The 24671-nt window shown below is 41.5% G+C and overlaps 1 protein-coding gene across 1 annotated transcript; it reads right to left on the bottom strand.

Annotated features, from left to right (window-relative positions):
- Positions 1–5028: 5028 nt before the first annotated feature.
- LOC122781533 (sprouty-related, EVH1 domain-containing protein 2-like) lies at positions 5029–23881 on the bottom strand. Its single transcript, XM_044045236.1, has 4 exons — positions 23283–23881; positions 8671–8863; positions 7544–7712; positions 5029–7059 (listed from the first exon to the last, which is right to left on the bottom strand). Exons 1-4 carry the CDS (start codon positions 23306–23308, stop codon positions 6947–6949), a joined length of 501 nt encoding a protein of 166 aa, XP_043901171.1. The 5' UTR covers positions 23309–23881; the 3' UTR covers positions 5029–6946.
- Positions 23882–24671: the final 790 nt, after the last annotated feature.

Raw genomic sequence — 24671 nt, 5'->3', positions numbered from 1 at the left:
ACCACATACTAACCTATGACTTTTTTTATCAAATTTTGGACCACATACTAACCTATGACTTTTTGTCAAATTTTGAACCACATACTAACCTATGACTTTTTTGTTAAATTTTGGACAACATACTAAAGTATGACTTTTTAAAAAAAAATTTTGGACCACATACTAACCTATGACTTTTTTTTATCAAATTTTGGACCACATACTAACCTATGAGTTTTTTGTCAACTTTGGACCACATACTAACCTGTGACTTTTTTTGTCAAATTTTGGACCACAGACTAAAGTATAACTTTTTTGACAAATTTTGAACAACAGTAACTATGACTTTTTTGTCAAGTTTTGGACAAAACAGTGGGTGACGTTTAGCTCACTTGGAAGAGCTGCCGCCCAATGACATGGTTTGAGTCTTCACTGCAGGTGTACCTGGTGCAAGGTCCTCATTGCAGGTGTACCCAGTTCGAATCCCGCAGCTGCATGTCATTGACCCTCCCTGCCTCCCCATTTCTTCTCTCTCTCACTGTGCTATCAATTAAAGGCAATGAAAAGCCCAAAAAATATACTTACAAAAAAACAAGAAACGACAGACTAAAGTATGATTGATTTGTCAAATTTTGGACCTTATACTTTATGCAAAGTAAAGTATGAATATGTTGTCAAATTTTGGACGGCATACTGAAAGTGAGACTTTTTTGTCAAATTTTGGACCACATACTAACCTATGACTTTTTTGTCAAATTTTGGACCACATACTAACCTATGACTTTTTGTCAGAGCTTTTTATCGGACCACATACTAACTTTCCTATGACTTTTTATCTAGGTATGGACCGCCATGCTAACCTATGACTTTTTAGTCAAATTTTGGACCACATACAAACCTATGACTTTTTAGTCAAATTTTGGACAACACACCGGTTGACAATTAGCTCACTTGGAAGAGCTGCCGCCAAATAATGTGGTTAAGGTCTTCATTGCAGGTGTACCCAGTTCGAATCCCGCAGCTGCATGTCATTCACCCTCTCTGCCTCCCCATTTCTTCTCTCTCTCCACTGTGCTATCAATTAAAGGCAATGAAAAGCCCAAAAAATATACTTAAAAAAAAAACAAGAAACAACAGACTAAAGTATGACTTCTTTGTCAAATTTTGGACGACATACTAATGTATGACTTTTTTGTCAAATTTTGGACCAAACAGTGGGTGACGTTTAGCTCACTTGGAAGAGCTGACGCCTCGGCTGCTGCCTCACTGCAGGTGTACCTGGTTCAAATCCCGCATTGGCAGCCCTTTCCTGTATGTCATTGACCCTCTCTGCCTCCCCATTTCTTCTCTCTTCACTGTGCTATCAATTAAAGGCAATGAAAAGCCCAAAAAAGATACTTTTAAAAAAACAAGAAACGACAGACTAAAGTATGACTGATTTGTCAAATTTTGGACCTCATACTTTATGCAAAGTAAAGTATGAATATTTTGTCAAATTTTGGACCACATACTAACCTATGACTGTTTTGTAAAATTTGGACCACATACTAAAGTATGACTTTTTTGTCAAATTCTGAACCACATACTAAAGTATAACTTTTTGTCAAACTTTGGACCACATACTAACCTATGACTTTTTTGTCAAATATTGGAACACATACTAACCTATGAATTTTTTGTCAAATTTTGGACCACATACTAAAGTATGACTTTTTTGTCAAATTTTTGACCGCATACTAACCTATGACTTTTTTGTCAAATTTTGGACGGCATACTAAGGTATGACTTTTTTCAGATTTTGGACCACATACTAACCTATGACTTTTTTGTCATATTTGGACCGCATACTAACCTATGACCTTTTAGTCAAATTTTGGACCACATACTAACCTATGAATTTTTTGTCAAATTTTGGACCACATACTAAAGTATGACTTTCTTGTCAAATTCTGAACCACATACTAAAGTATGACTTTTTGTCAAATTTTGGACCACATACTAACCAATGACTTTTTTCTCAAATATTGGAACACATACTAAGCTATGACATTTTTTTGTCAAATTCTGGACGACATACTAAAGTATGACTTTTTTGTCAAATTTTGGACCACATACTAACCTATGACATTTGTCAAATTTTGGACCACATGTGACCTTTTTTGTCAAATTTGGACGACATACTAACATATGACCTTTTTGTCAAATTTTTGACCGCATACAAACCTATGACCTTTTTGTCAAATTTTTGACCGTATACTAACCTATGACTTTTTTATCAAATTTTTGACCACATACTAACCTATGACTTTTTTGTCAAATTTTTGACCGCATTCTAACCTATGACTTTTTTGTCAAATTTTGGACCACATACTAAAATATGACTTCTTTGTCAAATTTTGGACGGCATACTAAAGTATGACTTTTTTCAGATTTTGGACCACATACTAACCTATGACTTTTTTGTCATCTTTGGACCGCATACTAACCTATGACTTTTTTGTCATCTTTGGACCGCATACTATCTTTGGACCGCATACTAATCTATGACTTTTTTGTCATCTTTGGACCGCATACTAATCTATGACTTTTTTTGTCAAATTTTGGACGGCATACTAAAGTATGCGTGTGGTTTGATCGAGAATGGCGGGGTATTACGTTTCTAAGCGTTTCGAGCAACCATGGCGACAAATTGCAAAAAACTGCTAATAATTTCCACATACACATGAATGGGAGACCCTCGACGAAATGATCACAACCCAGCCCAGTTTGGATCCTCACAGCTAAAGAGTCAGTGATGTGATTTAACATGCCTTCTAAAACTGAGATGGTTCACACTTGGTCCATATTTAGTGTACACTCATGAGTGGTGAAGGTGGACAAAATGTTAAACACCTAAAATCATAATAATGGCATGGAAAAAGAGGCAAAAATTTGAATTAGCGCCTCTTTGAAACCGTTGCTGACCATTGCATGAGCCCTGGATTTTCCTTGTATCTACTTTTCTGGCCTTTTCACCACTTCCCCCAACAACAACCTGTCCTCTTCGCCTCAACCTCACTTTACTCATTCCACCTTTTCATCTGCGTGTGTGTGTGTGTGCTTTTGACAACAGTATACCCCAACCCCCCATTAGACGCTGTCAGGGCTCCACTCCAACTCAAACCTTGGCCAGACACTAGACGGCCAGTCCGCTGCCGCGCTCAGTGCTCAGACAGACAAGATTTCAGACAGGCCCACAGGGGGTCAACCTCTGTGGGTTGCCGCGGCGTATCATCTGATAGGGAGGGTTTGGACTTCTGTCTCGTCATGTCATCTTGCTAATGTGTGTGTGTTTGTGCATTGATGACAAGTCTGTCCCAGTGAGAAGGGTGCAAGTGTTTTTGTGTGATAAACAGGACTGGCTTTGGCTTCTGAAGTCGAAGCGGCCACTGCACACGAAGATTTGTTTACATCTAGTTACTAAAAAATAAATTGAAGGAAAATTATGAATGAAAAATCAAACAAAAAAAACAATTTCCCCCAAAAATTGGATGAGAAAACAGGGAAACAGTGGCTGTAACTCAACTCAAATCAAGCAAATTTGGTGTTAATGACTTCAGCTGTTGTGTATTGAAATCACAGACCTCCAGGTCTGAAAAGAAAAGCAAATGAGGAAGTGCATGAAAAATGTGTTCTCTTGAAAAGCCATTAGGGGGTGAAAATGAGCCCGTTTCTGATTCAATTTATAACGTTAGATAACGTTTCCTGAGAAAAGTTTCTTCTAGAGAAAGTGTCCATTTAGAAAAGTATGGTCCTACTCAAAGTCACTCTTGCTTCTCCAACTCCACCCTTTTATTCAAACATGGTCTCTTTTGGTTTCCACAAACCAAGACAGGCAGTTTGGTTTGGGCCAGGTTTCAGAGAAGCGGATCACAAACCGACAAGCGACGTCACGGCGGGTCACCGCTGTGTCGCATTTCACCCTCTGTTTTGTGCCAGTCCATTCAATTTTTGAGACATTTCACTCAACGGCACAGGCACGAACGTCACATAGGCTCAAGAGAAAATGTCAGCCGATGACCAAAGCCATTACAATTTATCAGCTCCAGCTTGAGCATCTCCAGCTGCACGTTACCCAGTAGTGAGCTGTTTTTACCACCAACTGAAAAGAAACGGGAATCAGCCAAACTTGATAGGCTGATCTTTCTACAATCAAAGATATTGCCATTTTGTGCAGTGTAAGGGTCAGTGTGAGGTTACATGGAGATCTTTACTCACTCACTTGTTCTCAGGCTTAATGAAACTGGCAATATTTTCACCGCGCGTGCCAAAGTCTGGCACTCCGACAAGCATAAAACTGATGCTATGAATTATTTTTCAGGGTTATATGACCCAGATCTGGTGCATGTGTGTCTGTCTGCTGAAGCTATCCCTATTATATCCTGTTCCCCACATGGAAACCACCATGCTAAGAATTTCCCCCAGCTTTCTTACAAAGCCCTCAGAGCAGTCGGCCAAAAATAACATAAAATGCTGCCTCCGCTCCTGGCTCCACCCCCCTGGAGAAGACATTACCGGGAGGAGGAGCTGATATGGTTTAAAACCAGTCCGACTCTGGCCTCCGCGGCTGCAACTAATTCAAAACACAGACCAGACTTTCTGCTGCAAGCTCCAGCAACACAAGAGGACTCAGAGACAGAGGAGTTGAGGGGAAGAGTTTATATTTCTGGACATCCGCTCTATATATTTTGGCCCAAGGCTGGACAGAGGGCATTTCAAGTTATTTTCTGACACAAAACATGTTCCAACTCAAAGCTCGGGAGTATTCATCCTTCAACAGGCCCATCTCGCTCTCCTGGGATGAGCTCAGAATTGCTTCAATAGCTTTCACTCCCCCCAGTAGTGAATGAGCCAAAATAGAGGCAGAGAGAGGAGACGTGCTGAAGGAAGGGACAGAGGAAGGGTTGGGTTAAGTTTAGGTTTGGCGAACGAGGAATAATTTAGGGAAGTATGTCCATCCTAGCTCTCCTCCCTCCATCCTCCTCTGAGCCCCACCCCCGAGGCCGTAAATCTCCTACAACATTTCCCTCTGTCCACGACTGCCTGCCGTGCAAACTATCGGTAACTTTAGGAAAGGTCTGATCGTTGAGTGCAAGACAAGAAGTCGTCTCTGGTGCAGTTGCTTTAGGAACATTGAAAGGGTAATGGTGATGAAAATGTTTTATCACCAAGATCTCATGCACTGTGTGTACCTTCACTTCTTGCATAGACCAACAAAGTGAAACTTTGTTTTCTTTCAAAAATGCAACAGCAGACATGCAGAGACAAAGCCGCACAGACAAAAACGGACAAAGAAAAATGTAAATTCAGACGGCGACTGTTTACGACCACATACGCTCAGTAAATAAATGAAAAGACAACCGGGAAACAATTGCCTGTGCACTTTTTCCACTATGTCCGACACAGTTTTCACTCACCAGCGGTTTAGCATGCTCTGACCATGGCAGCGAAAGAATAAAGGTTCTGTACAAACCTAAAACCTAGCCTCCATATTTGGTGAACCTTCTGCCAAAGTGGGCATCCAAGCTGTGCCTATGAGTGTACAGTAGTTTCCTTTACTGACTGTTAGCTGGCTCCACTCTGCCCTTCTTAATCTTCCTACTGAGCACTGTTGAAACAGCACGACACAATCGAGAGATAATTCACAAAGAGAATTCCTTAATTTGTTAATGCGCTTCTATAAAGCAGCATATATCTGCCAGGAACTGCCCCTGATTCATTGCACTGAAAGCTTTTACTTTCCTGAAAACCCATTGCTCCATTTCAGCGATTACTCCCCCCCTTCATGTGTTTGTATGCGTCTCTGTGGTGGCTGTACACTCCCAGCAGAGCACCTATTAGTCTTGGCCCTTACAGACAGCTCAAGTCAAAGATGAACCATGAGGCACTTCCTCTCATAAATCACCAGTCCTGCACTAAGCTGTGAAACAGCTGCTTGCTGCTAGAATGGTGGCTGCTCTCTCCTTCTCAACTGGGAGGGTGCAGGGAGTGCAGTGTGTGTGTGCTGCTGCTGCTGCTAGAGGTGGGGGTCACCAGGAGAGAGGGGAGGTGGAGGAATACAGGAAGTGACCCTGTGGCCCTGCCTGCTGTTCCTGGTGTCATGTTACCGGGTGGGGGGAGGGGGTCCTCCGTGCTAACTTAAGGTACAGGGGCCCTGACACACAAAACAAGATGCGCGCTTCATGCACTGAGGCAGGTATATGTGAAAGACAGAGGGGGAAGCCCTTCTGCTCTACGGATGAAGTGAAGTTTGAGATGATTTAGATGTCGATTTTGGATTTTGACTGAATAGTTGTTTCAATCCAGGGGCCTTTACTTTATATACGTGTTGACTATGAACAAGTATAAACAACATAAGACTACATGTACACTACTATGTTTTCATATTAAGTATATAGTAATTAGGTTCAGTTTCAGAAGAATGCACCTAAAAACATAAATTACACATAGTTCCCACAACAATGGCGACAAGTAGAACACAGTTTTTGTTTTTTTGTACTAGACGAAACGAAAGTAAGTGCTTTAGCACAACTTTTTCGTCCACAGCTGATCGACGTGGATCGCGTGCAAGTGTCTCGCCATGAACTGAGACAAATTCACCACCTTGCGATTACTTAACACAATGCTGTTTGCTCATTAACAACAGCAGAATGGCAGAATGTTATTCACCTTGAACTGAACCTTGAAATAACATCCCGGTGCTGCCCGCTGCCCCCGGAGACTCAGAGGCTCCCAGTGTGGGAAAACTGAGAACACCTGATGGCACACCTCCATGACGCACACAAGTGACAACCAGATAAGTCTCCAGAGATGTTTTACACCTCATCTTCACCTTTCTCTGAAGACGGACTACTGTAAAGTCACGGCTTTTGTACCTAAATGGCTTATTCTGTCAGGTGATGGCACGCCGACGGGCCTCTACAACACCTTATCTCTGAATGTGATAGTATATGAACGTAGGAAACATCATGCTTACAGTGAAGACGTCATCGTCACCCAGCTCGGCCTCATTCTGGAGTGCTGTAGAGGAGGTGGTGGAGCCTGCAGGAGAAAAGAGGAGCAACACATTGTAATTCTCAAGGATCTGAATCTGCTGATAAGTTGTACTGCAGTGATGGAGAAATTCATCACAGAATCACCCTTGAGTAAGTTTTAAAACCACGTGTCAATAAACTCGAGTCTCCAACTGGTCTTCAGTGAAGCTGGTGAAGACTCTCACAGTACAATACTCCTACTTGTATTTGAACGTACAGTTAACATTGCAGGCAGTTTATAACTTTTGGGAAAACATTTGGGGAAAAAGTGAAGCAGCATTCACTTTTTAAGATTTATTCTTCGCCATAAAGTCCACCTCCATTCAGGACTGAGTGATCATACCCGTGGATTTGGACACGACTCTGTCGTAGCCCGAGTCTCTCCACTGCATCTGGTCCACTGGGATTTGCCTTTTCCTGACAGATCTACTACCTGACAATGTGCTCGGCTAAGTTTATGGACAGCTGGAGCGCAGCACAGCACAGCGTACCTTCAGCCAGATCCTCTATTGCTTTCCGTACCCCCCTGTCGAAAGCTCTGGCGTCCGCTGGACTCTGGAAGGACAGGCCACACTTTCTATCCTCCACTTTCCAATGATGAAATGTGGGCGTCGCTATGGTGTACACCAGATCCTTCCTCAGCGGACAGTCCAGGATCACCTGTTAATACAGCAACAGAGCGACCAGTTTTAACATGGAAAACCTTTTCATCTCTTATCCTACACAAGATAATACATACAAACCCAAATAAAAAAGGTGCATTTCTTGCATAAAGGAAACATTAAATACTGGCTTCACCAATAACAATGGTGCTGCAGATATATTCACAATCCACATTTTTATTTACAGGTGGCAGAGCTTGTTTAAGTTATGGCCTCATTACCCCTCTCACAAACATATCGACTGGTAGAGAAGAAAAACAGGAGCATGCAGTGGGGAAACGTTAAAATATATACACGCAGGAAGTGGACAGGAGGTTGGCTATACCCAACTCTCACTTTCATACACATTGTTGGCGGATATATAACATATAAATAAGCCTGATATTCTATTCTATTCTATTCATGATGATTATCAGCAGCAGAAACTAGAGCTGCAACTAACGATTATTTTCATAATCGATTAATATGTCGATTATTTTATCGATTAATCGTTTGGTCCATAAAATATCAGATGAAAAATGATGAGCGGTGTTCGTCAAATGATGAAGTTCTCAAATGTCTGGTTTTGTCCACAAAACAAAATGATTAACTTTTAATGATTTCTTTGTTATCCAGAGCAAAGAAATGAAGAAAATACTCACATTTAAGAAGCTTAAACAATCAGAAATCTTGTTTTAATCATTGAAACGATGAATCAATTATCAAAATAGCTGTCGATTAATTTAGTAATCGATTAATAATCGATGCATTGATTAACAGCAGATACACAAACTTTTGGTGTGTTTCTACCGAGTGGAACGGTTATAAAAAAACAGACAGTGGGACATCTGTACCTGCATAGACACAGTGTAACACCAGGTATGAGATAAGTGCAGCTCCTTATTTCCGCGTTTCAGAAACGTCAGCAGCCATCTATAATGTTTTGAAGTGGGACTGAGTTTGTGCGTGTGTTTTACCTGCTTGTCCCGTAGTCGCTCTCCACGGATGAGGAACTGGGAGCTGCTGGAGGTCGGAACGGGTGCCAACTCGGGCGGCAGGAGGCGGCACACGCCCACTCTGGTCAGAGCTCCCCCGTCCTGGGCCAGCCAGCCGCCGCTCGAGTCGTCCCGTGTCATCACCACCGCTTTCACACGCACGATGTAGCTGTCACTGGAGAAAGAGAGAAGTACAGAGCTGTGAATGTCTCGTCGACATGACATACGAGTTGCCATGTAACACAGTTGAAATCAAGTTGAAATAAGACATCAGTTTTTATTTTCCAGCTGGGTCAGAGTGAAACCTTGGTGGCATATAGCATTATCAAAATGCATCTAAATGCCACAAGTGCAACTTCCTGCACACAACTTTTCTGTTATATCTCACTTCCACTTAATCCGTGTTCAGAGCAGACTTTGCCTCAACTACCTACCAGGAGGTGTCAACTAATATTTAGAAGCACGACAATTATAGCTACCATGTTTGGTTCCAAATTAATTTCCATTTTGACTGTATGCAAAACCCGTAACACTAGTCTTAACAGCCAAATGTCTAAATCAGTACTAGAAAAAAATCAATCCAGTCATGATTCTCACGTATGTGTACAATACATCAATTGCAGAGAAACAACCACTTCCCTCCACAGTAAAACCACAAAAACACACAGAAGTATATCTGTGTGAGATAAAATCAATATGAGGTGTCACTTCTTGGTAATGATATGAAGCATATTCAAGTACAAACAGGGTCTGTAGATACCAAAGGGCATTAAGAGATAAAAGCCACACAACCAGCACTCACAAAGGAAATGGAAAATATGTATTCTGTTGGTGCCACAGCGGTTTATTATAGCGCTGGATTCACACAGTGGCAGAATGTTTGAGGGCGTCTCAAGTCACGAATCTGCCTGGTGCTCACTGTGCTGAGGTGGGAGGTGTTGCACCGGACAGGACACTCACAACACCAACGAAATTTAACACAAACGTACAGTAGCTTTGTGTTGTGTGTGATTAGCAATCTAGTGATTGTTATTTTCATGGTGACCAGTTTCAATACTGACCACACTTTGTGTGCTTTACAGACAACTGATGATGACCAATACTGTATATCACAATGAATATTCTTATACTATATACTATACCAACGTTATTCCTGATGCACACTTGTGTGCATGCAACAGTGAACTGGGGCCGAAAAAATGAATCTGTAAATACTTAAAATGATGCTGTTGGAATAAGGGTCTTTCTGCATGGAGTTTGCATGTTCTCTCCGTGTCCGTGGGTTTTCTCCAGGTTCTCTGGCTTCCTCCCACAGTCCAAAAACATGCAATATGGGGATTAGGTAAATTGGACACTCTAAATTGGCCATAGGTGTAAGTGTGAGAGTGAATGGTAGTTTGTGTCTCTGTGGCTCTGCCATGGACTTGCGACCTGTCCAGGGTGTGACCCCTACTATCGCCCTATGTCAGCTGAGATTGGCCCACTGTGACCCTCATGTGGAGGATAAAGTGGTAAAAAAAATGGATGGATGGAAGTTGATGTTGTGAGATAGGCCACAAGGAATTAATTGGGAGGGGCAGCATGTGGCCCACTGGCCGCCAGTTTGAGACCTCTGATGTACGGTAATAAAACAGTACAAAAACAACTAATGACAGAAAGTCCCCAATTAAATCCTTAGTGTCATAAAGACACTTGCAATGGTGGTAGAACACAAGCAGGACAGCAGCCGTCCTCACAGGGACATGGTGAATGACCTGACAATAACAGGATGTATCCAATTTGTGTGTGTGTGTGTGTGTGCGCGTGTGTGTGTCGGCTGAAAGGAGAAAGAGCAACATTGAAAGAGAGAGGGAGGCAGAGTGGGAGTGAATGAGAGAGGTGTTGTTATATAATTAGCTTACAGACAGTGCAAGGATTTCATGTGCATGCACACATGCACGCACGCACGCACGCACAGGGAAAAAAAAGAGAGAGTGAGAGAGGTGGCAAAACTGGTTCACCAGCTCCCACCCACACACATTCATAAAACTGACTGAATGACTGACAGACTGGCAGACGGCAGACAAACAGCCTGTACAGAAAAGCCACCACAGGTTAACCCACAAGATTTGTGCTGTCTTGTAAAAAACACACACACATACACACTTATAACATCCTCTTCTTTAACATCGTCATTTTACACATGTTTTTTCATCAGAATATTTGTTAGCATATTAAAGATACACCTAAAATAATACGAGGTTTGTTCAAATATAAAAGCTTAGTTGTCATTTTTATGCATTTAACTAGAATAAACGCCGCCGGCATGACTGATTTGATTGAGGCTTAAATAAAGTGAGTGGAAAAGTAAAACTGTTGTTGCCAGACCGGCGTTCACAGAAGGATAATCATTTCATTTGCTGTGCCAAACCATAATGAGAGGAGCTAAATAGCAATTCCGGTTCTTCTTAGTCATGTGGGAAACTTGAATGGCAACAAAGGAAATAATAGAGATTTAAAATAGAAACAAACTATTTGTATTATGCATTGTTTTCTCTGGAGGCAAATTAGCTTTAAGTAAGAGTTGCTTATTAGAGGCTAGTTTGGTGATTCTCTAATTATTAACTATTGAGGTTTTGTGATTATAAATGTGACCACTGTAGAGTTGACATATAGACAGCTTGCTCTGGAAGTGTAACCTTTCCACATAAACCAAGGTTCCAAAGCCTTTGCACAATCAGTCAACTAAGAAAATAAATAAAAAAGCATTTAAAGAGTTTTATTTTGTGACATTAATATTGCATGGTATTGACTTAGGTTTAGGGAAGTCATCTTCTCTACCATGCTTTATAGAGTGGCTATAGGAACTTGGAGAAAGGGCATGCAAAAACCTGAAATGTCCAAACAGAAGGGAGAGAGAGTTTTAAGATTTTCCTTAATCCAATGTTGTCATCTTTTTTCCTGGATGATTCAGAGTCCTGCTGATCTCTTATGTCAGGAGACTCTTGGTTGAATATGTCAGCAATATGGTGAGGTGTGAGGTTGTACCTGGGATGGGTGTGGGGATTGATTTTTGTATGATTTTGTATCTGAAATTTAAGAGGAAATCCTGGTGAAGGAATACTCTGTACTAACACGATGCCTGAACTTAATCACTATTATAACCAGGAAATTGTTAACATGACACTCATTTAAAACACTGTTACACTGATGTGCATCTGTAGACATCTAAATAATAACAATTCAGTCATAGTTTTCTTAAAAATGACAGTAGATATGCTTAAAATATACTTTGCTTGTGAAACACACTTGACAAAACTTAACCATTTAAAGGTCCAACGTGAAAGAATTAGTGACATCTAATGGTGAGACTGCAAACCGCTCACCTCTCCATTTTGTGTAAAAGAACTACGGTGGCCTTTGCAAACCAGAAGGGATGTTTTGCGTAGTATGTTTCCACTTCAAAAAGTACAACCACGCTCTGGCCATTGCCTAAAGTACATATACAAACTTATTTTAAGGCTATAAAAACAAAATCATTTTTTAATTTAAAGCAATTACACACTTAAAATATACTTGTGTGTAGTCATTTCTGCCCTCCAGGAGGTCACACTCTGGACCATAAGTGATTTAAAATAAAAAAAAAACATGCATTCATATCAATAAAGGTTTTGTATTTAAGCACCACAGTGGTTCGACATGACCGAAACATGTGTACGACACATTCACTTACAAAACCGCACACGCAGGCTGCCAACATACAGAAATAACACTAAATTCTGTACTATATAAGCACATGTGCTTTAAGATACACGATACCGGCTATCAGCTCTCTGAGATGAACTTGTCACATTTTGGGCTGTCTTGTGACCCGTGTTTAGAGTCTCGTCTGCCGACAGGCCCTGTAATCTGTGGCTGGAACACACAGACAGCCACAGCCAGCAGCAACGTGCTACTTTAATACACTTGGGAGTGACCACACATTCTGGCATAAATACACACAGACACACACACACACATACAGTACGTTTGGGAACTGTGAGTCTAATTCCGTCCACGCGAATGTTGCATGAGGTACCGATGCTGGAAAAAGGACTGTGACGACTACTTTGAGAAAAGGTGGTTTATACTCTATTTATAATTCACATGCCCAATCATTACATCTGAAACCTTTTCCCCCTAAACATTGTGGTTGCTTCAAATCTGAATTACAATCATCATGAGCTTTAACCTATGGCATATTTAAGACTTAAACTCAAACAGGTCCACAGTTGCCTTCAACTAACTACTGAGGATGACTACGACCTGGATGACTGACTGCAAACACGCTTGGTGGGATGAGGATGTAAGGAGATGACTCAGTTAGGAAGAAAGATTGGGAAACTTAACACCTCACTTCTATGCAAAGAGCAAACAATTCATGTATCACATCCTCTCCTAATTTAATCTGACCTGCTCAGGAACAAGCAGGTTGAAGGAGCAGGGTGTGTCTGATGTCCACTGGTTCAAAATGAAGACATTATTATGAACCGCATGCTCTGCAACTCTGAGCCAGAGAAGTCCAGGTCTCACTCAGTACATTTAGCTGTGTTAAACTATATGTGAACATGTTATTCTAAGTCAGACTAATGCACCCAGACAACACAGTTGGGAGTTGAAGTACTAGTGCATATAAATGCGCAATCAGACCTCAACTAGTTTAAGGCGCTCTGTGCATGTTTCACAGTTCCCGCCCTTGCACTTTGACCTGAAAATAAAAGAAGTCTGTCTGTGGACAATAGAAGATGACAGTGAGGGGACTGCCAGTACATAATTTTACATAACCGACTAGGAGGCCAATTTTTTTGTTCTACCATCTTAAAGAATTAAACATTTTAAAATTCATGGATGACAGGAAGACTCGGAATGGGGATTAACAGAAAATGTTTCATAGGAACAATCAGAGACAGAGGCATATCAACACCTAGCACATCATGTGCTTGTGTACTGGGACAAGGACAGGTGTCCAACAAAAAAGGCACGGTCTTAACATTAGCATTAAAACATACTGTCATACGGACTGTCCCAGAGGTCGGCCGATAGCAAAACAAACAACAACAACCAACTGCATCGCTGTCTCAGTACGGTGGAATTTTAACTCACTCCTTATGGACTTTACACAAGGCACAAACATTCCTCCATTGTACTATTAATTCGTAATAGTACCTGGTACCTGGTCCACACACACACGCACCTTGCAAACAAGAGTGTATCATAATCAGGAAGTGAATGGTGGGTGGAGCACAAACACCTGTAGATTCCCTGCCAAGCCACATTAGTGCACCATTGGTGAACTCTTAGGTTCCCTCTGTGATGTAAACCATGTCAACATTGATACTGTCAATACAATTATAATTAAAAACAACACACAACTGTAGCTGTAAAAGAACTCATTTTTAAATATGCATTTCAGGTCCTGGATTTTGCAAATACCCGACCTGAGATGTCTCTGACAATATTGCAATAAAACTGTAAAGGAGGCTGGGAAGCAGCTGGCTATCAGGTCCGGAATCCAGCTCATGTGTGACAGATAAAGGGTCAATGAGAGCAGCCCGGCCGTGTGTGATAAGGGCGGCTCTACTTCCTCTGATAAGGAATGACTGGCCACACCTCTGACTGAACAACAGAGCCACATCCTTTCACAGGATCCACCTCTCACACACGTAGCATTTGACCTGTGTACAGTGATCAAGCAGTGACTGATGATGCATGATGATGTCGGTGCATGATGATGTCGGTGCATGATGATGTTGGTGCGTGATGATGTCGGTGGTGTTTCTCGGCACAGAGTCACACTTCCCACAATGGGACAGTTTCTCATAAGTAGGTGTGGGCTGCAGCTACTACACATGACAGGATTTTTGCTCAGTTTAACATCTCTTCATGTTTTCTAAGGATTACACATTTGTATAGATTCGAAAACCTAGACCTGTCACCATAGCACTGTGTGGGCGCTGGAGATTGGTGTGGCTGCAGGCTATTTGGACTTGAGTTGCAACCGATGGCTCTATTACCAGTGTCTCATTTTACACGCTTTCACTGAAATGGCAGACACCATTGGCACTGGTGGCAGCAGCATTTCCATATTGTATAGATCATACGTATCACAAATAAAACCTCTTATGTTATGTTAATTAATGTAATTGCATGCATTTGTCCACAACATTCGCTTGAATGTACACTGTGTGTACACCATGTACTTAATCTAATAATGAAAGCAAATGTGACTTGAATCATTGTTACATATTCCAGCCATTCATTTAGTGTGTAGATTTACATATCTGCTTGATCTATGAACACATTTAGAAACCTCAAAAATAATACATGTGATCTGTACGGTACAGTTCATAAACAGTGACAAAACTTTCCCCTTATATTTGTTAAAGGTTTCATTACAATAACAATGACCTGATATAACCTATTCAAGATTATTTATCTTTTGGGAGGAAAGCAGTGACACTCCAGGAAATCATTTTTGAAATGGATGGGAAACAAGAAAGTGCTAAAACAGTGTTTAAAGTATAATTAACAGTGGAACCACAACACAATACAAAGATACTTGAATAAACTGATATATTTGATTAAAAAAAACAAAACACCCAGGGCAAAAACATGTTGCACCTTCAACTTGATAACTATCGTGAAGGTGATTCTGAAACCGCTCCATTTCTACTGATGTGGAAACCAAACTAAGAAAGACGAATGGATCTAAATCCCTTATAGGTGAGTGTGAAAAGCCAAACCAGACCAACCCTCTTTAATGCTTGGTATACTCTTATTTTGGATAAGCCTTCAGAAATGAGGGTGCACCAGCCAGAATTTCACATATTTTTGTCTTGTAGTATTCATCAATTGTTTTCAGGTATTAGACATAGGTGGGAACTGTGGTGCGAGTGTCAGCGTGAGCTTGAGTCCAACTCAGGTCTGATTGAAGGTGCACATGCAGTAGTAGCTCAACTGCCAATCACATTATTAGGGTGTTTTACTCTGATGTCAAGTTCAGTTGCACTAACGTGTCACTGTGTATTTTAAAAGTCCGGTTTTACATAAACTGTTGAACGTCAATGGCAAACCTTGTAATTGTGCAGCCTGTAGCCCGGCTTCAGGGCACCAAACCTAAAAAAAAAAGGTTTGCACAACTTAACACTAGGAAGCCTGTTCACTCCCTTTGTTTGAAGATACATATACATTATTTAAAACTACACGTGGTGGGGCTGTGATGCTTCCTGATGTTGTTTGATAGCCTGAGGTCTTTCTTTGTCGTAAAACCTTTAAAAGATACAAGTGTAAATATTTCAGTGGTGGATGAGATCACTAAAGATCTAACATGATTATGATAAATGATGAAAAATAAGTTTTAAAAAATTACATTTGTGCTGCAGGATAAACATTAATAACATAAACAGCATGATGCCTTTCTCTGTGAGAAATGCCAAACCATGTATCAGACTAAACTATTAAAACGTACTGAAGCGCTAAAACAAACAAAAACACCCCAGTGGTTTGGTGGGATGTGTGATGAGGGAAAAACACACTGAGTGAAGTGAATGAAAACTCAAGCTATTATTCTCTTAGTCATCCAGTCATCTGATGAGCAGAGATTAGCTTAAAAAGAAAAAAAAAAACAGGCAAACAATCTGGGTCCATTGTTTGGTCTCTAGATATAAACAGCCAAGGCCATTATATTAAGGCTCCGGATAGCAACCAGTGATGAGCTGCTCCGTAAAACACAGGAAACGCTGTGAACAACGATCTGTTCCACATGATGTGTGTGTCTGTGTGTCTCTCTGTGTGTGTATAGTGTGTAGTGTGGGGATTAATAGAGTGAGAAAGTGCAAAGGCTTCAGACAAATATTTACCATGCTATACATTTAAAACAAGACGGAACACCGTCGTATAGCATCAAAACATGAACTTGGATGCTCTAATGCAAAGAAGGGGACCTAAAACTATGAGTTATTTCTATCATTGATAAAAAAATACAGTCAAAAACAGTCAAAATATACATTGTTTCAAACAATGCACAATTATTAATTGTTCAGTCCAACAACAGACCATCACTGCAATTACGACGACACTGTAAAGATATGTATTGTGTATTCTTCCAGCTCTCTCTGCGATCTAACCTTTTTTTCTGTCCAAGTTATGTGATCATTTGTTTTAATTTGAAAGAGAGTATGAAAGAAAGAGTGAGTTGCAAACGTGATAGCCTTCAAGTCTCATTTATGTCTCATTCATGTACTCCTTTCACAACAAAACACAAGTCCGCCTGTTACAAATGGAGTACGACGGTAGATAAACTGCCAGCAAACCAAAACAACAACCGGAAATCAGCCCTTCATCCCAGTCAATAAAAATCCTGTTTGCAATCAGGTTTTTCACACATCTGTTCAGTCGTACAGAGAAGCATGAAACACAACTATGTCCTCTGGCTTGCTGTTGTAGCGTGTGCAATGTAGGAAATCAATTAGAAAGAGACAAGGTCAGTTGGGAGACATGTGGTACAAAAGGGGGAGGGAAAAAAAATTACATTCAATATATGTCTATTTGTGGAATCTAAAGTAGGATTGTTCCTTTAAAAAAATGCACAGCTAGATGCATCGCTGTGTTCGAAAGTGACATGTTTTCTGTACAAGCAATGGCGATGATGCACTCGCCGAGACAACGGCTCTGTTGTGCATTCATTACAAGTTATTCTGCCAATTATGCGTCATTTCGACAATGAGCTTTACCACTGTCCCCGAAATTCCACACCTGTCAGGTTTATTATGGTCTCACTATCAAATGCTGCCAACATAGAAAAAAAAGGAATGTGTGTGAAGGAACAGAACAATCCTGCTGGGGGAACGTGCAGACCTGCTGACTCCTCACTGCTGTGTGTGTGTGTGTGTGTGTGTGCCAGTTGATGAGTGCTTTTTGTTCAGGGATGGATTATATTTCGTTGCCAAGTTGACCTTAGCTGAATGTCACTGGGCATCTCCTGTCCAATACTGACTGTGTACATGCTGACCCTGCAGCACCAACCACTCACCAGATCAATACATCCTCTGCTCGTGTTTTGACTCCGCACAGTTTGTGTGTGTGTGTGTGTGTGAGATCTTTCACTTCTATAGAGGGTAAGAAATGTCCTCAGAAGGACAGAACAAGGAGTCACACCCTCCAGATTGGACACGATGGCTGCATTAAAGTTAAGTTTAGAACATGCTAAGCAAAAGAGCCTCACAAACACACTTTGTACTAAGTGTGTGTGTGTGTGTGTTGCTAGTAATCACATTGCCTGCTGAGAGCAAAGCAAAATGACAGATCGAGTCTGACTGTGCTATTGAACGGTTGGGGCAGGCATTCAAATTTGTGGATGTCACTCAATCTCAAAAGGGAAATTGAAGACATGTGGTTAACCTCTCGAAAAGTAAGACGGGTCATTATATATCAAACCTGCAACACAAGCAGCACTGTCATCATAGCAGGGTAAAAAGGACACAGTGATGACTCCACCCCAAGGCTTAAATAGTAATCAAATCTTGATTACTCTTGTGTGTTCACCTCCGCTCTGCTTGGTGGCGATATACCCACTTTCAGGTTGTTAATACAAGCCTGTTTTATTATTTCACAGACAAAGAGCAACTTTAGCTGGCGGGTAGTTGTTAGCATGTTGAACACCATTCCATGTTTTTCTACAATGCATTAACTCCATAATATTCAATTCTTTAAGCTGACGGAGCAAACACTGTCAAGATTTCGCGGAGGTGTTTTCGTTACTTGCATTAGTAACGAAATACTGTGGAACATATTCAGAGCACCTAAGCAAGTTTGAGTCCAGTAAAACTTGTTTATGCAGTAGTTATTCAGCTCTTATTTGCATTATCTCAGGGTGTTGGTCCAACTCCGAGAAGTTCAATTTAGTTCAGTTTCAGTCGGGTTCAGATGTTTACGTGTATTTTAAGTCTGGTTTGAGTCGGTTTTTTTCTAATGTCACGTAAAAGTACCGACCGAGAATACATTTTATGTGTATTAACATACAAATGTGTCCAAAGCACATTTCCGCTTCATCTACAGAGTCATCCAATACCCCACCTGCCATTATGTTTGTGAAAATGGTGCGGTCAAAACACTCAGGACAGCCAGATGTGCAGAACACACATGTGCCAAGAACTGACTTGCTAAGTCAAAAAATAACAGGGGGCCTCTAAAAAAGAAAAGCTGACACTGAGACAGAACAAAGAAGCCAAATGTCAACAGCCCCCACCCACAAAAAAAGTGAAGCTGAATGTGGAAAAGGTGAATAACCAGAGCTGTGGCATGTTCGGGTGGTTGGTGGTGATGCTGCTGCAGTGGCCATGGATGAGGGGGCCCAATTTGGAAACTTTTGACTCCCTGCCCATAATTCATAGTGACTGGCCTGGACACCAGCTCTATAATCAGAGGGAAACTACTTCACCTTTTAACATGACAAAAAAAGATAAAGGAGTGCCATTTATTTCCTGCCTGTGTGCTATAGCTGGCTTCTATTACTGATAAGAAAACCACAACACACATGCCAGCAAATAACTGCACATTGATTATTTCCTGTCAGTAATGAAATAGTAAATGCTTTTGTATGAAGCTGCACAGAATCAAGAGGTCACTATTAATATTTTACAGACAGTGTCTCATGTTTGGGGAAAAATATAGCTGGAAATTAATGTGAAAAGAAAAGTGAATAATTGACCCAAGCTGACTTTTTGTTTGTTTTTTCAAACAAAACACTGGTGGTGTATTTGTTTCTCAAAACAAGGCGGTTTAGCTTTAAATATTACATTGCACAACATATGTAGATATGACTACAATAACCGTGGTCTCAAGACATTCAGTAAGTATTAAGGGGGGAAACATTTTCCGTCTAAAGAGTTATGAGATTAGAATTAGCACTGATTAAGTAGATATTAGCATTAGCATTTATGAAAATTCAATTTGCAGGTCAAAGAGCCCATTGAAGGACTTTCCTTGAGGAATTCAAGCGCTTTCTAAAAAGCAAGATTTGTTCTTGCAACATTTATTATGCATCTAGTTGAGTTTCCTGTGTTTATTTTTCAACTTTTTTCCAACAGTGAAGATGTTTTTTTGTTTCTAATCTTTCTTCCAGATTCCCACATTGAGATAATCTAAAAAACAACATCAACATATTTATCAGTAATCAAGCCATGTTTACATTGACACAATAATTTGATTAGATTATGCTGTTTACATGAGGCATTTGTAGAATATTCAGGAGAATCCGAGTGAATGAAATAAGATTCTAACCATTAGAAAAAGGAATCATGTGGCGATTGTGGTTGCTGGAAATCAAGCAACGTATGTATGTATGGACACTGGAAAAGTGAGGATGGATTGCATTCACACATGCTTAAGAATTTGCACCTCAGACTTCCTCTGAATGTGTTTTCATGCTCGGATCTGAATACCTATTCATGCCACAGGTCTAATATTCCAGTTTCCTTTACGTCCATTGCTACTAAAATTCCAACAGGACATCATTAACTGATTGCATGTCTGCATAATGCGAAACTCGGCATCTTAATCTGATTAGTGCTTATTCCGGTTGAGGTAATCAAAAAAATGCTCTTTACAATTCAGTGTCACTCAGACTAAAGTCTTAAGCGGGTGCCTGTGTATACATAGTCATTACATCTAAACTCTTTATACCCATTGTCTGATTTTAAACCAGTAAACAGACTAATATCCCGTTTCTATTCATTATTACGAGGCCTGCGTGTGGCTTTAAGCCTGGGTGTGGCCAGATGTGTATTCACTGAGTAGGAAAAGACCCACTTGCCATCACCATTGGAAACTTTTTAACATTAGGGCTGTAATTGAGGCTTCAAACCACTGTTAATTTAGAAAAACAGTATATGTGACTCACAACAACAAGACCACACAAAAAAACAAGCAGGAGACTTTTGCAGCCATGGTGGAGAGGAGGACACCGTTATCTATGTGGATAAGTTGGACCAAATCTCCACAAGACACTGAACACACCTTTAACACAAGGACCATTAAACCTTCCTGCCAACTGAAATACAATACTGTTCATCAGCTCCATCTGACAGAACACTCGTCTGGACCCTGTTTTTTTCTTTTTAAACTTAACATCTAAATCCCTGCACCCTTCAGGTCATTGCACAGACACACCTGAATAGTTGTGTTTCTTTTTCTCTGAAAGATTGTGGAGTACATAATTATACACTCCATGGCCACTTTACTAGGTACACATGTTCAAATACCCAATCAGCCATGAGTCAATGTGTTTAGACATGGTCAAGATGACCTGCTTAATGTAAAAATTGAGCATCAGAGTGGTGGAAGGTGATTTAAGGGACTTTATATATGACATGGTTGATGGTACCAGATGGGCACACACACAACCATGTCCATAGTTCACCGGGAACGGGCTGGAAATATTCAGTGAGAGCCAGACAGCAGCAGAAGACCACACTGTGCCACTTTATATTAAATAGTGGAGTATTTTCTTATATTTCATGAATCTAACTTTTAGTTCATATTCTTTGTGCAGCTGGAGTATGTCCATATATCTTAGTCCTAACCCCTGTTCATTGTGTTCTTCTGTATTTTCTGTATCTACTCAGTCACCCTATCCTACCCCAATTTTAAGCTGCATTTTTGTCATTTCCCATACTATACATTCATACTTGCAAGAGTGAACGCAAACAAGACTAAAGTGTAGGTAAATGTTTGTCCTCATTTTAAGAACACACACACACACACACACACAGTAAATGGTGACGATGCTTTGCTGGTTAGATAATCGACAGGGAGGGAGATAGTGTTAATAATGTGTCTGGGTTTACCAAAAGAGAAGAGCGCATACGCCTGAGAATCAAGTCAACTATAGCACTCCTATAGAAACGTTTGTCTTCATCTTTGGGTGGGAGTTCAGAGGGCAAAATACACACAAAATGAACGGCAAAGCTTAGTTTTATTCAACATTTACTAACTAAACAATGAAAACTACTTTACCGTACAGTAACCCTAAAATAAATGATAAAGGGAGGCACCATAGCACAATCCAGGACAGTTATAACATTCACTTTCCAACATGGCCGCAGCCTGTATTTGTTATTTTCCTGTCTCTCTCTCTCTCTCTCTGTCTGTCTGTCTGTCTGTCTTTCTGTAAACAGGACACAGCAGCAGCAGAGCAGGCTGACACATGCTGGACTCTGAGTGAACACCAGCAGAGTCCGGTCACTTCAGTGCAGTGCCGTGCAGGCATGAATGGGGACGCGCTGAAGGTTAGAAGGCTTTTATGAATGAGCCGGCGTCACGCCACCGCAGCACAAACATCCCCCTCCGGTGCCCTTCGCCCTTCCACCGCCACATTCCTGACACTGAGCTCAGCCCCGTGTGCTCAGTCTGATCCACAGACACCGGAGTGGTCGGTGCTGTAATGGAGGCAGACTGGGGGGGGGGACGACAAACTGGGGGAGCGGTCATTTAAAATAGTAGGCTACTCACATGCCTGCTGTGGTAACGGCTCGCCTGCGTTATCTACATTGAATAACTGTTATAATATGTGCGTATTTAACGCTCTGGCGGTTGTTGTTTTTTAAACCCATAAGCGCTAAATGCGACGGGCATTAATATAGATAGTTCCCTCTGTGTAAAAGGCTAATTTTAAGCTTCGAGCGCTGTCGTGTAAAGTAGGCCCGTCTGTAGCGTATGAACACGTCCGTTGGCCTGTCTCTGTGTATATTTATAAACGTCACTGTTCACAGGCGACGATTCAAACTGAAACAGACGCGTATTCTTTTCTCTTTTTTCTCTCAGGACAAGCCGTCGTCTGCAGTTGGTATTTTTTTTTTATGAATGGAGCGCGGCAGGCTATGCAAATGAGAGCGATTGAGAAAGAGATGGCGGATGAGGCATATCGGATATCTCATATCCTGTGAGACTTCCCCCCCTTCGGTTGGAAGCAAACACACACAGATGTGGCCAAACAACGAGGCCAAATTGCCTTCGTGAACGGGTTTTTCCTTTTCTGCCTTTTCCCTATTTTACAAACAAGAGGTGCGAGGAGTCGCTGGGTGTTTGTGTGTTTAGAAAAGGTGTAACTTCGGGGCGTGTTTTAGTTTGCGAGTTGAGCTGAGACCGAGGGCCTTGTGCTGCTCCTGCTGCTTCAGATCCTTTCAGAAAATGTTTCCGATCCACCCACGCTTATTCCCCTCCTCCTCCTCCTCCTCCTCCTCTTCATTCTCTCTCGCCTTCACAGGGCTGCTCTCCACCAAAGGTGGGGGTCAGAAGAAAACCCTCGTCTCTACAGCACTGTCAAATAATGCAATGCCTCCCAGCAGCGTTTAAACACCAAGGGCCATCTACTGAATCACACACATTATTTTGAAAAATGTATTTTGTTTCTACTATAAATAAATTAATAAATAAATAAAAGGGTTATGAAGGCAGTTTTAAGGCTTCGTGTTCCACCAAGTTGCCCGAATCATCTGCAACTTGTAGACACCAGGGGAAACGAGGAAAGGAAAGAGAGAAAGAAAGGTTTGGAGCAATCTTTGTGGCAGAGTACTTACTCGTTTGGGTGTGTTTCTTCTATCATTTTCTCGTTTCACCTCAGGTAATGTACCACGGCGGTTGCATACTTCTCGCTCGTCATTCTTTCACCGCGGCTCCTCCGTTTCTGTCTCCAATTCCGCATAAATCCCCCTCTGCGCCTTTGTGCGAGTGTCGGCTCCGTGGCTCGCCTTCGAAAGCCTCTGCGCCTCCGTCTGCCTCTTCTCCGCACTCCTTCCTCCCTCCGGAGCCACACACCGTTGCTCCTGGATCGCGAATGTGCCCCTGATTTCCCTCTCTAACTTTAGCAGCCCATCGCCCTTCAGCGGGTAACGAAGCCAACACAAGACAATTTAATCGCCGAATCCAGCTCTTCTCTTCGCCCCCCTCCCTCCTTCCTTCCTTCCCTCCCTCCACAAACACGCACGGACACACACAGCTACACACTCCTCTTCTAAGCTCCTACAGGCGCATGTTTTCGCCGACGACTCCGGTTCCAGTTGTGCGTAAAAAGCGCGTCGTCGCTGTTGTTACCGAGGGGTGGCCCCGCTAGAGCCCCATCTCTCTCTACTCCATGTTGGATTGCAGGCTGGCGAGCAGCTCCAACGACGCCGGGGGAGGGAGGGTGGGAGGGAGAGAGAGAGAGAGAGAGAGAGGAGGAGGAGGGTGCAGGGCGGAAGCGGTGACGTCGGTCTACATTTTGGTGAAGGGCCCACGATTGCTGTAAAGGTGTAAGGACCATTGATGAATGACAACCCTCCTATAAAAAAATCTTCCCAAGGGGACAAGTCACCTAGATTCCATCTAAAAGACACATTCTTTTTTATTTAACTGGAAAAACATAAAAATAACAAGATCCGATGTTTTATCTACAGAAAGTCTGGATTATACAAGGATTATATAATCATATAAACAACCAGGGTTTTATCACCTGGGATTTTGCCAATATGAGGAAAAACTTGTCTGTATTTGATCATCATCAAGGATTTTTCAGCTTCACACATTAAAAGAGGTGTTGAGGATAATCTTGTTAGCCCCATATCTGCTCACAGACTTCCATGTAATCCATAATGCCCGCCTCTAAAGAGGCGATTTAGTCTGCGGATTGAGCTTTTAACGCCCATTGATCTCCCAGAGTGTGGGGAAGTTGGATGATTAGCAGCTTTTGTTGTCGTTGAGTGCCGCCAGATTTGTGTTCCTGCTCAAACAGTTGCCACTATTGTGTTTAGGTTCATGCTTGGGCACAAAAAAAAGAAAGGAGAGAGAGAGAGAAAAAATCAACACAGATTGAAATTGTGGTCGCGTAGCGCCATCGGGTGGTGATTACTACGTCCTGCACATGGAGTCAAGGTTCTGACCTATAAAAATGCAGAACTCTAATATAACCTGCAATATGGTTTTTCACATGA

This window comes from Solea senegalensis, linkage group LG15, assembly GCF_019176455.1.
Source record: "Solea senegalensis isolate Sse05_10M linkage group LG15, IFAPA_SoseM_1, whole genome shotgun sequence".
Taxonomy (NCBI): domain Eukaryota; kingdom Metazoa; phylum Chordata; class Actinopteri; order Pleuronectiformes; family Soleidae; genus Solea; species Solea senegalensis.
This window is presented reverse-complemented; position numbering and strand designations above follow the sequence as displayed.

What these genes read in the sequence shown, in the direction of transcription:
- LOC122781533 (XM_044045236.1), bottom strand. Translation starts at nt 23,308, where the DNA reads ATGATAGAAGAAACACACCCAAACGA. An exon ending in GAAGAAACACACCCAAACGA is followed by an intron (nt 8,864 to 23,282) that starts GTAAGTACTCTG and finishes CTCTTTCTCCAG; the next exon opens with TGACAGCTACATCGTGCGTG. An exon ending in AGCGACTACGGGACAAGCAG is followed by an intron (nt 7,713 to 8,670) that starts GTAAAACACACG and finishes CTGTATTAACAG; the next exon opens with GTGATCCTGGACTGTCCGCT.